The sequence below is a fragment of the Benincasa hispida genome, chromosome 10 (assembly GCF_027475165.1).
Source record: "Benincasa hispida cultivar pf3 chromosome 10, pf3_genome.v1.1, whole genome shotgun sequence".
NCBI lineage: Eukaryota > Viridiplantae > Streptophyta > Magnoliopsida > Cucurbitales > Cucurbitaceae > Benincasa > Benincasa hispida.
The window spans coordinates 1,709,633-1,723,331 of record NC_143487.1 but is presented as its reverse complement, the minus strand read 5'-3'; the positions used below and the strand labels follow the sequence as shown (position 1 = coordinate 1,723,331).

Here is a 13,699-nt window from a genome sequence, read left to right as displayed (position 1 = left end):
CCAAAAACATATAATTGATTAAGCTATTTTATCGTTACTATTAAATTTAATTTTGAAATTTCACTTCATGATTATTTTAAAAATAATAGGTGATAGATTTGAACATCTTTCCTATAGATACGCTGATTGAATTTTATTCACAATGACACTAAATTCAGACATGTATTTCATTATTGTCAACTATATAAGGTCCCAACTCGCAATTTGTGACCAATCCACTTTATCAATCTATTTATTGTTGTTTTTTTCTCAACCATTCATTTCTTTTATTATCTATATTCATAATATCGTTTTTTGTACCTTTAAAATATGAATGGCCATATATACCCATGGTTTCTTTTTGGTATGTCTATTAAATATCGTGGTGAATGTAGAACTTCATTTCAAAAAGTTTTGATATGGAAAACTATTTTTTTAGTCATTGAATTTTTTGAAATAGGTTTAATTGGTCCCTAAGATTTCAAATTTGACAATTTTAATCCTCTCATTTTAGAAAATAGGTTTAAGAGATCCCTACTATATTAATTAGAGTATTTTTACATTATTTAAAAATATTTTAAAATTATAAAAATAACTATTCAACTCTCGTCTCTCTCCCATTCACTCTCTTCTCTCTTCCTCCTCTGTCCATAATAGGGTTGGCAACGGGGGCGAGAACTCCCCATCCCCATGCCCGTAGAGGTATTTCCCCCCATCCTCGCCAATTGAAGGGAAGTACGGGGATGGGAATTCCCCGCCAGGGAAACGAGACCCCGCGGGGACTCATCCCCGTTTATATAATATATATATATTATATATATTATAATATATATATATATATAATATATATATATATATATATATATATATATATATATATAAATAAAAAACATAATAGAGGACGGGGACGGGGACCTGGTTAGGATCCCCAGTTTGACCTCATTCGTGGTCAAATCGAGGATTCCCTGCCCCGATCAGGGTGGGGACCCGCGAGGATTTTTGCCAACCCTGGTTTATAATCATTTCTTCTCGATCTAAAAAATAGAGTATACATATTGTTTCTTTGGGACCCTTCTCTCTAATAAAAAATCTAGAAGTGAGACACTGTGTATTGAGGAGATTTCGATGGGATTTCCCTCATTCCATCATCATCATTTCTTCTCAATCTAAATTACACGTTGTTTACTGTTTAATGGGTATTCAACATTTATAGCTTTAAATATATCCACAAACGAGTTGTTAATCCACGATTTTTTGTTGCCATTATGAATTGCAATGATGGTTGATGCTAAAAAATGGATCTACTGTAAATTTGTATTACGGAAAAAAATAGTCCTAGTGCTTTCAAGATGAAAGAAATTGAGCATTGAAGTGTTATCAAGCCACAAACAATCTAACGTTCAAATTAGTTCTGAGTTTGTAAGTAACTTGACAGTGGAAAATAGTAGAGGATTAAGCATACCTTCGATCAATGACTTTAGTCGTTATATATGATAGTAATATGTAACTATCGCTTGCGCTCATACTTGTCTGTCTTTAATTTTCAAAACTATTGTGTTAATACTTGTTGAGTAGTTACACTAATACCAGGTTGTAAATGACGCTCAATAGCACCACCTACTCAATTCTTTGACAATTCCTTGATGTTGAGAATCTGGACGATCTCAAACCCAATCACTCTAGGTCTTCTATGGGTCTTATAATGTCATCTACAGGTCTTGCATATGTCTTCAATGGGTTATCCAAGATTGTTTATATGACTCCTAAGTCCTTCAAAATCCTCATGTGACTCATAGATCATTCACATGGGTACTACTTATCCCCCTCACAAGTCTCCTCACAAGTCTTATGAGTCATATTTCTAAATTCTCTCATGGATTCTCTAAGCTACCACTAGGTTCCCATGAGTCATCCGAGCTACCCCTAAGACTCCTCACAAGTCATCTAAGCTACTTCTAGACTCCACCATGGGTTATTTGAACTACCACTAGCTAGGCTCCCTTGTGGGTCCTCCGAGCTCTCTCTAGCTTCTTCGTGGGTCCTAAGAGCTCCCTCTAGATTATCCTATAAGTTTTATATATTTATTTTAGGCTCTCTCATAGGTCATCTGAGCTACTAACAGGATCCCTTATAGGTTCTCTAAGCTCACTCTAGGTTCCCTTACATTCCTTGGGTCTTCAGAGCTCCCTCTAGGCTCCGACTCCCTTATGGGTCCTCACAGTTCCTTTTAGGCTCCCCATGGATCATCTGAACTCACTCCAGGCTTCCCCACAGTTTTTTTAAGCTACCTTTAGGCTCCCCTATGAGTCCTATGAGCTACTACTAAGCTTCTTCATAGGTCGTCATTTGAGCTCACTCTACACTCTTAGGGGCCATTTGGATTGAGGTTTTCTCAATGTCCAGGAATTAAGGATGCCCGAAAATTATATGTTTGGGAATAAAATTACTGGGAATAAAGGATGACTATGTTTGGTTGTGCATAGGAAAACAATGTATGAGAATAGTATGTGTGAGAATTAAAGATAACTATGTTTGGTTGTGTAGGAAATGTGTTTAGTGTTGCATGGGAATTAGGGGTGTTCAAAAAAACCAAATACCCGAAAAAATCGAGCAACCCAACCCAACCCAGCTGGTTTGGGTTGGTTAAAAAAATGAGATTGTAAAAATAAGTCCAAACGACCGTTTACAAAATACTATACGATCGCTTAAATTATCTACACGATCGCTGAGTAAAAAAATGCTATATGATTGCCTACCCAATGCTAGATGATCGCCTACGAAATGCTACACGATTGCTGAGCTCGGCTAAACGATCGCTTAGCTCTGCTACATGAATGCTGAGTAACAAAATGCTATACAATCGCCTACCCAATGCTATATGATCGCCTACCAAATGCTACACGATCGCTGAGTAACAAAATGCTATACGATCGCATATTCAATGTTATATGGTCGCCTACCAAATGCTATATGATCGCTTACCAAACGCTACACGATCGCTTAGCTCTACTACACGATCGCTGAGTAATAAAATGTTATACGATCACCTGCCCAATACTATACGATTGCCTACCAAATGCTATACGATCGCTTACCAAATGTTACATGATCGCTGAGTAACAAAATACTATACGATTTCACAACTGGAAGGAAGGAAAATCGTGGTAGGAAGCGGAAGAAGAAATGAAAACCCACACTTCTCAATGGGTATGCAATTCATTTATTTGTGTGAGTAAAAGATACCTAGGAATTGCCTTTTCCAAGATAAATAAACAAAGCCTACCAATCAAATATGGCTTTGTAAACCCATTCCCATTTTCACTCTCTTTTTCCTCCAACCGAACGACCCCTTAGTGAGTTATTTGAGCTCACTCTAGGCTCCTATATCCATAGGCTTCCAATTGATGTGGACTCTGACCTACTTCGATAAATCTACCCCATAACCAATGATATTTAGACCGGATAATACTAATTTTATATGGACCAATCTTTTTTCTAGACATTATATAGGTGGACCAATTTAAAATAATGGTTTTAGCATGTGAAATAAGAACGTGCAATGTAACATACTTTTTCTAATTTTATTTTATTTTATTTATTATTATTATTATTGTATTATAAGAAAATACAAACATAAACCGGAAAAGGTTAATATTAATAAATCCGCTGTTTATTTTTTTTTTATTTTCAATTTTATTCCGAGGAGATAAATCCCATCTGATATTATTGAGTTTTATTTTTATTTCGAGAAGATAAATCCACCCGTTGTTGTTATTATTATTATTATTATTATTTTGAGAAGATAAATCCACTTATTATTATCTCAAAAACAAACATATTAGGTTAAAATACATTGAGTCTCATCTCTCTCTCTTGTTTTTTTTCCAATTAGTCTCAACTTATTTATACTTCCTCTCTATAATTTTAATAAAGGGATTTTTTTAAATATAAAAAATATTTAAAAATATGTATACTTTATAATAAAAAATTCTAAAAATAAAAAATATTTTTGAAACTTTTTACTATAAATATTTATATGAGAATTTTTCAAAATGTATGATAATAGAGATTAATTTTTTTAAAAAAAAATTATAATAAATATTCAAAAAAATTATTTTAAATGATAAAATTGGTGAAAATATTTATGAATAGTAGCAAAATATCACCGTGATAGACTACTATCTATCATGACGGAGATAGGTACATATACTAATTTTATTATATTTATAAATATTTTGATTTGATTTTTTATATTAAAAAATATTCTTAAATTTAATTATATAGATTAAATTAAAATTTTATTAAAATATACGAACTAAAACAATTAGTTGATATTTTAAGCCAACGTATGATCATTAAAAACGGAGAAATCCGTGTGACACCGATTACCAAATAATTCACTCGCCAGTCGTTAGTGAAGTGTGTGCGTAAACGAAACCAAAAGGAAAAGAACTTATAAAAATAAAAAATAATAATAATAAAGAAAGTAAAAGGAAGCGGGGAGAGTGGGCAATCAAGCAAATAGTCTACGGGCAATAGCCGGTTGTCCATATCCGGTTACTAATTACACAAGCCAAGCCGCCCAACTTTGAATTCCAAAACCCAGTCCAACCTTCCCGAGCAACCGGCTATAGCCCGTCCTCTTCACGAGAATATTCTCATCAGTTTCCTGTTTTTTTTGTCCACGTCATCTCGTTTTCGCTCACTATAAATTCCCAATTTTCTTCCCTTCACCATTCATCACACGGCAGAACGGTTCTGCTTCTTATCGTCTCTCTGGTAGACTATTTGCCGCCGTTAAACTGGGTTCCGAACGCCGTCCGTCCGGCGACGGAAAATCTGAGAGTCCTGACGACTTCGAAGCTCTCGATCTCCTCTTCCGGTGACTGAGGTATAACAAGAGGAGTACCATAGAGTACCATATTTACTCTTTGATTCATATTTAGGAACGATGCCGAACCCTAGGTCTCACCGGAAGGGGAAACTTGCGGAGAAGTCGTCGTCATTCCATGGAGAGAGTCCGACGAAGACGACGATGACGCTCCGGAGGCCGAAGACGGATCCGGAGTTGTTGTCCTACAAGAATCTAGGTTTATCGGCGCCGTCGCTTGATGGACGGCCGAAGATGACAAGATTGCTTCTTAACGTGACGATTCAAGGCAGTCTAGGACCAGTACATGTGTTGATATCGCCGGAGATGACCGTCGCTGATCTTGTGTCGGCGACCGTCCGCCAATACTTGAAAGAAGGCCGCCGGCCGATTTTGCCTACTGCAGATCCTTCCGCCTTCGATCTTCATTATTCGCAATTCAGCTTAGAAAGTAAGCAATCGATAACAAATCTCTCGTAACTGCCTTGGATTTTGAATGAATATTCAATCCGTTCTGAATTTCGCGAGCGATTTCTAACGAGATAATGATTTGAATCTCAGGTTTAGACAAGGAAGAGAAGCTCATCGCCTTAGGATCTAGAAACTTCTTTCTGTGCCCTAGAAAATCAGAGGATAATAACGATTTAATAGCTTCTTCATCGTCTTCCTGCTCAAAAGAAGCCAAAGAAAGCGCGAAGAGCTCCGGCAGTTTCAGTTGGTTCAAATTCATCGATTTCCGGATTTAGAAATCGCCATAAATCGAATCGATTCATTATATTCAATCCACTACTGTGAAAATTCGTCTTCAAATTCTCTAAGCCATATAAGTTTTCGAATTATCTTCAAATTTGCAATATCAGAACTCGATCGAGCAAAGAAAAGAGAAGGTTTCTGCTACTCTGTTCTTCGTTTGCTTGCTCTGGATCGATACAGGGGAAGATTTCAATATGTACATATTATAGTTTTGGAAGATCCGCTTGGTTGAATACAAATTACGTGAAATTTTTTGTTGAATTCACAAATCATTTTCTCATATTCTGAAAGTTTCAGATTCAATGAACAAAGCCGTGGCAGGGAAAATCCTGAGATTCCGTGATGAGTTTGGAAACTTCGTGAAATAAAGAGTGATGAAAAGAGAAAGACGGTTTACTTCATATGGGAAGAGCGACGTTTGTGAAGAACTGTATTGTAAAGTTCAATGTTTCCACCAACTTTCGGATATTATTTTTTCAATATTTAAATTTTGAATCGCACGTATTATTATTATTATATTGTGGCTTGTGATCAAATCTGAACTAATCTATTTAAATCATGAAGTTGGGTAATTGTATCAATTCAAATCTTCAACTATATTCGATTTAAAAAATTCATTGTATTAAATTTATAATTATATTAATTAGGTTTTTTGGTAACGTTTTCTGTTTTTGTCTTAAAAATTAAGTTTATAGACATTACTTTCACTTTTAAATTTATTTCTTAGTTATCTACATAGTTTAAAAGACAAGTTAAAATTTGAAATGTATTTTTGTTTTTGAAATTTACATAATGATTCAACCCTTATAGATACAAATCATTATAAAAAATTGAAAGAAAATAGGTTTGATTTTTTTTAAAAAAATTGAATGGTTATCCAATGAGAATATTGTGAAATAAGACTAAATACTCATAGCTCAATCAAACATGTAATTTGAATTTCTTCCAAATCTATTTGCATTAAAATTGAACTTCCGATTTTTACTTTTTAAAAATATAATTTCATGTGCGTGAATTTGATTATAATTGGTTAATCCATGGATGTTCATTGTTTTTCCTTTTAAAAAAATGTACGTTATTAATTTTGCAAAAGAAAATAAACGTATTTTTTAGTATGAGGTGAAAAAAAAAATCAGATAGAAACATGAGGAAAAGAAAAAAGAATCTAATGGTCAAATATTAAATGGGTGGGCATAGCCAGTGTTCTCTCTGTCACGTGATGACATATTGATAACCCGACGGCGGACAACGTGGGACCCATCTTTAGCTGAAATTAATTTGGATTTTCAAACCAACCAAACCATTACAAATAAGTAAATACTTGACGCAGACTTCATAATTTTCATTCATCTTTTCAACCACATGTGAAATATATATATATATAAAGAATATTTTATATAAAATAAAATATTTGTTGCATGACAATTTGTAATTAAACATTTGAGTGGAGGACATAAAAATTGATATAATACAAGTATTCAATTAGAATTTTGGAGAAATTTAATTTGTAGAATTTGAACTTTGTATTTGTATTAGTTTCAATATAATAACTACAATCTCTAATATTTGATCTTTTGATGATTTCTCTTGAAAAGTAAATTTTAATTCTTAAGCTTATCTATCCCTTTGAACTTGATGATCTTCTTGGAAGATCGACATTTGAATTTGTTGATTGGATTGGATCAACTTTTGACTTGTCGATCGGCTTGGACCCACCTTTAGCTTGTTGATCGACTTGGGTCGGCCTTCAACTTGTTGATTGACTTTGATCGACTCTGGCTTGTTTATCGACTTGGATTGACCTTTGGAGCTTTTGACTTCGAGAACTTTATACTATCTTTTGATCTTCTGGAAGTCTTCTGGGTTTTAGTCTTTAAATTTTTAGGAAAGTAAAAGTTGATCTTTGGAGCTTTAGTCCGTCCTCTGATTTTCAATACTTCGAGGGAGTTTTGTTCTTCAGATTTTTAGAGCTTCAACCTTTGGATCCTCAAAGCTTTGGAGCCTGAGTCTCTAGAGCTTCAGAGTTTGTAGTCTTTAGTTATTTCAATATTCAAGAAGTTGTAAAATTGAGGTTATTAGAGCTCCAGGCTTCTGGAACCTAGGGAAGTTTTAGTCTTCCAAGTCTTCAACCTTCAGAAAGTTATAATCTTGAGATCGATCAGAACTTCAGACTCTTGAAATCTTTAGAACTTCAATTTTCAAATCTTCAGAGTTTAAGCACTTTGTTGTCAATACTTCCAACTCCCTTCAAAATGAAGGGAGAAGCCCTCTATTTATAGAGACTTCCCACGAGCCTTATATGAGCTTGTGCTAAAGTGGGGCATGGGTCCAATCTTTTAGTTGCCTCAAATATTTACAATGGGTTTGAATTGAATTCAACCTTGGACCCAAGCGACTTTAGCTACTTGGTCCGATCCAATTTATAAATTTCCACAAAGGACTTGGACTTTCGTTGCGGTGACATGGCAAAATTTGATTAACCAAATTTCTCATTCAACAACGAGATGCACCTATATATATATATATTAACAAATTTGATAAATTTCATTTGACATAATATGCACGTATGCACTTCTTTACGTTGAATTGATGATCATGAACTAAAATTTATCAAATGAAATAATGGACTTATCCTAATTTAATTAGAGAATATGTACATTAGATTTATTTCATCCTTTGTCGCATCTTTATTTTATAAATGAAGAAAAGTGACCTCATTTGTTTAGGGTTTTTTTTAAATTATATAATAATAATAATAATAATAATAATAATAATAATAATAATAATAATAATAATAATAATAATAATAATAATAATAATATGCCAGTCCAACAACCAACCCATTATTGTATGTTTACCAACTTTTATGTGTGATATTATACTGAAACAAATATAATCTTATTTGTTATGGCATTCATCAAAGTTGATAATAATTTATGTATGTGCAGATTATGTCATTTCCAAAGTGATAGTATAAATTATAATTTGACAGCCATAATTTATTTGTAAATGTCGATTTTTATTTGAATCTACAATGTTTATTTTGATGTAAAAGGAATAAAATATATTATTTATATTTAAACCATTCAAGTTTGGATGGGAGGCATCATTGTTGTTATGGGTGATTTTGGACCAAAGATTGTAGTTGGTTTTTAGGAACAACAAAGATCTCAAGAAGAAGCATGATACGAGCCAGAGCCAAAAGTTGAAACTGAGGTCCAAGATGGGCTGAGGAAAATAGGGTTGACTTGGGCCTAGCCCAAACCAGCATGCTCGATCTCGGCCAAGGACGAGGCTGAGTCTTGCCAAATGCCTAAATGGGGCATGCATCACACATGCTCCAGCTCCAGAGAACACTTTGGGCTAGAGATATGGCCCAAACAAGATGCCTCAGTCGGGGTCGACCCGAGCCGGACATGAAATCGGGCCTGCCTCTTAGCTTGGTAGGTCATCAAATTATCCTAAGGCGATTATGAAACCTTGAGAACAACCTAGGTCAACTTTCCCTATAAATATACCTCTTATGTCTTTATATGAGGTATCTGAAACTTTTGACTTTTTCTCCATTCTATAATTATCTTATTGACTTAGGCATCTGAGCCATTTTTCTTTGTTTTGCAGATTCTCTCTTCCTGAATTACGAATTTACCATTCTTGCTATTTGAAGGTCAGATATGCTTTCTTTTGACTAAAATTTGACATCAATAGTTGTCAGCACTATTCTAAAGGAACTTCCATGTGCATATTTATTTGCAAGCTACTAGTTTGTTTTACTACATAAATTATTCGTTGTTCCATTTTAATTTCAACCAATTTTTTTTTTTCAATATGTGGGTGGGGACAGAATCTAAACCTTGAGATCGATGATATAATTTTCATGTCGATTGAACTACGCTTATGTTAGCATAAAGGAATAATTTGAGTAAACACATTTTCCTCCAAAATATACCACTTTTTTTAGGTAAGTCTCTTACCATGCTTGTTGTACTTATTGAAAAAAGTGTTATTGATACATGTAATATTTGGTGATATGAAAACTCTGTTGATTTTGAATTAAAAATCTTTTGGATATGTGAATCCTAAATTCTCAAACACTAAAACTCCAAAATCAACTTGATTTCAATCTTAAAGATTGGATCCAAGACGAATGGTCTTAGATAAATTTTTTTTTATCAGAAGTGTGTTTATAAAGGAACATGCTTTGTGTAAATCATTTTAATTATTAAAAAAAACCAAAAAAAAAAGACAATTTAATTTGATTAGACTTTAAATGAAATAAGATATTTCCATACAAATAATATTTAAAAATGATTTAGATCGCATCTAATAGTAAGATTAGATATTTGAAAAAAAGGTTAGATATTTAAAATTTCTTAGTTTTTAATTTGAACATTGTGACAGTTAAAATATCTTGGTTACCTCTTGAATGGTGGAATGTGAATAAAAAATCTGAGTGTCATTTTCAAACCTTTTTTTTAATGATATTTCCAACCTACTATTTTATTATCTTTTATTATCTTATTATTAATTATTGTAACAATTAGTTATATTACTTTTTCGTTTATCCCCCACTAGGATAACCTTAACAAAGAAAATTGTACCGAGTAGCAAAATTTAGGTTCCGTTTTGAAAAATAGCCAAATTTATAAAACTTAGTAATCATGGAAAATTGAAAAATACCCTACAAACAATTGAATTAACTTAATCTTAACTTTTTTTCAAATTTAAATCTTTAGATATCTGTTCTTCCAATTTTTTAAAAAATTATCTTTCATTTAGATTTACAAATAGAATTTAAAGATTTAAAACTCTCAAAAGAGGCAAGGCAAGGCGACCATGACCATCCAATGGTCGAAGTGAAACGATGATCTCAAACTAAGACCCATTTGAATTGACAAGAGAAAAAAATATTTTTCAAAAAAATCATTATTATTTATACTCATTCGGTAAATATTGTTTAAAATACACTTTGAAAATATTTTAACTTATTTTGAGTGATCGTCAAACACTTCAATTTTTTCTAAAATGACTTATTTCAAAATAAAAAATTGAAAAGTTAAATCAAACACACTCGTAATCTTAAAGGCAAAGACTCTTTTCAAAATTGAACTTATTTTTAGTGTTTATAGCCATTCTTCATCAACCCCAGCTTTCAATATATATTGTTGTGGGTGGATTTTAGAATAAGGATAAAATGGTGAATGAACAACAAAGGAAGAAGATAAGAGCAAGCCCAAAAGAAAGATAGGCCTGACTGAGGCCGAGCTCATCAATAAGGGCCCGGGGTTGATGAGCCCAACATAAGCTTAGTAAAGAAGGGATAAAACCCTAAAAGCACTAGGTAAGAATGTTGGAATTGTCGACCTTGGCCTGAGGAGAATCCACGAACAATAGGCCCATAAACCCGAATCATATAAGGAAAATGAGAAGGATGGAAGTCTATGAATACATCTTTATAACTCAATACGAGGTAACTTAAACTTCCAAGTTCGTATTTCATAATTATGTTACTGACCCAAGCATCGGAGCCCTTTTCCTTTGTTTTGCAGGTCCTCTCTCCCCTAAATCACAAATTTACCATTGATGTTGTGTGAAAGTCATGTGCGCTTTCCCTTGGTCAAAATTTGGCATCAACATTTGGTACCATTTGTAGGGACGAGAGTGATCTACCGATGCAAAATTAAGAATTTTTGCAAAATTGAAGAAATAAAGGCTACCACGACTTAGTTCCCATAAATTATGATAAAGAAGAAAATTTTAAGACAAAAGCCATGGGTGAATCAGATCCCGATGACCAAAATCAAAGGAAGCCAACGTGTTGAAGAGTCGAAGTCGAGTTCAAGACGACTTAGGCCGAGGCAAAAAATGCCGAGGATGAGGCCGAGGCTGGGACTACCAAGGCAAAGATCGAGGCAACCAATGCCGAGATTGAGGTGACCAATGTAGAGGCCAGAGAGCCAAGGCTAAGGCTGAAGCTACCATTGTCGAGGCAAAGGATATCAAACCAAGGCCAAGGAGACCAAATTGAGGCGAATAGCCAAGTTTGAGGTTGGGGCTCAAAATTATTAATAGAGTGTGAAGTTATGACCAAAATTTCACAGGGGATGACCGAGGCCGACCCTAAGCGCATCAAGGAACATATTTTCACCGTCCAAACACATCCAAGTAACCATGCGCACTATAAAAGATGACCGAGACCGAGGTCGAGACCGACCTCAAGCATATAAGGGCTAGAAATCACCCTATCCTAACTTATAGAAGGTTGTGAGAACTCTAAGTGTACAAGGTTGAGGTTGAGATTGATGCCGAGGCTGACTTGTTGAGGTCGAGGCCAAACTAATTGATAGGATTATGAATTAGCATAAGAAACAATATACCCAAGTGGGGTCTATAATGTTAACTCATAACTATAAAATAGCCAAAGCTTGAGACCCAAAGAGTGTGGGCTAATGTTATGGATGATTTTAGACCAAAGTATGTAATTGACATCTAATGTAAATAGAAGTGATAAAAATCAAGAAGAAGCATCACACGAGCTGAAAGTTGCAACTAAGAATAAAAGTGAGCTTAGGAAAAGTGGGTTGACTTAAGCCTGGCCCAAGCTACCATGCCCGACGTCGGCCGACCCTTGCCAAATGCCTAATAGTTCAAGTTTTATGCCAATCTTGGTCCAAGAGATCATCTTAGGCTTGAAGTATTGCAAAAAAAAAAAATAATAATAATGCTCGGTCGATGCTGACCCCTACCAAATGCCTAACAGTTCAAGTTTTACGCATACCCCGACCTAAGAGATCATCTTAGGCTCAGAGTATTCCCAAAAGAAGATGTTCGACCTTGGCCAAGGTTGAGGTTGGCCCTTGAGAAACATGAAATCAAACGCTCCTCTTGACCCATTAGGTTATTTAACTAACATAAAGGAACTCCAAATAATGGCATATGGCTACACATAGTAGTGACTCGAAGAACCAATGGCGATGACAAGTACAAAAGAATATGTGAGCAAGATGCAACTTCATGTTGGTGGAGTTAGTTCTCATGACTTAATGGTGGTGATTATGAGTGAGATATGATGATGGTGCTAAATGCGTGTCAACCTAGTTGGGATACATCGGTGCACCAGCTGATCCACATCATAAGAAAAGAAAAAAGAAGAGGGAAAAAGTTCATCTTCCCCATTGTTCTATTTGCTATATTAATGAATGAATGGAAGTAGGATATGATGAGGGTGTTATTTGTGCATCTAGTTGAGATACATTGGTGTACCTACTGAGATACATTGGTGTACCTACTGAACAGGAAAAAAAAAAGAAAGGGGAGAAAATAGTTCAACTTCCCCATTATTCTTTTTATTGTATTAGTGGATGATTGGAAGAAGGATATGTTGAGGGTGCTATATGTGTATTAACCTACTTGAGATACATTGATGCACCTATTGAACCACACCCTAAAAAAAATCAAAAGAGGTAAAAGGTTTCAAAAGGATGAAATTTTCTAGCTTTTTACACCGGAAAATTTCTACTTCAAATGGTTTAATTTAAGCACAATGTGGATTGAAGATTATTGTGATACATAAAGACGTCGACAACATTTAGCAGCTTTTATGGAAAATTTTGAAGAAAATTATATTTCACCATATTGGGGTTGATGCCCTAAATCTCATAGGGTTCTATAGTGTGTAAACACTTGTATGAACAAACATTTTAGTGATTTATAATATATGATATTTTATTCACATTGTCTATGGAATATATGATATTGTAGTTGCATTAACTACAAACCAATAAACTAAGATTCATGGTTATCACTGTAATTTAAACATGTATGTGGAGACATATAAGTGAATCGTGTTTAAGGAATAACCTAAATGTTCAGTAGTATATGGATAAAGTTGGGTACCTTATCCTGGTGACACTACGAGTATGACCCACTTTGTAGGTATTACAAATGTTGTAAAGTTCTACAAAATCTGATCTTTATCATTCATGTATTAGACATGCGAATGGGGATATTCTATACAAAGGAGTTTGTATAAGATCGGACCACGAAATGTTTAGTCTTGTTATATAACGCCGTTCATAATTGAGACTTTCATTTCAC

General features: G+C 34.2%; 1 protein-coding gene across 1 annotated transcript; it reads left to right on the top strand.

Annotated features, from left to right (window-relative positions):
- The first annotated feature begins 4,644 nt into the window (after window positions 1-4,644).
- LOC120089402 (uncharacterized protein At4g22758) lies at window positions 4,645-6,118 on the top strand. Its single transcript, XM_039046854.2, has 2 exons — window positions 4,645-5,300; window positions 5,411-6,118. Exons 1-2 carry the CDS (start codon window positions 4,931-4,933, stop codon window positions 5,593-5,595), a joined length of 555 nt encoding a protein of 184 aa, XP_038902782.1. The 5' UTR covers window positions 4,645-4,930; the 3' UTR covers window positions 5,596-6,118.
- Window positions 6,119-13,699: the final 7,581 nt, after the last annotated feature.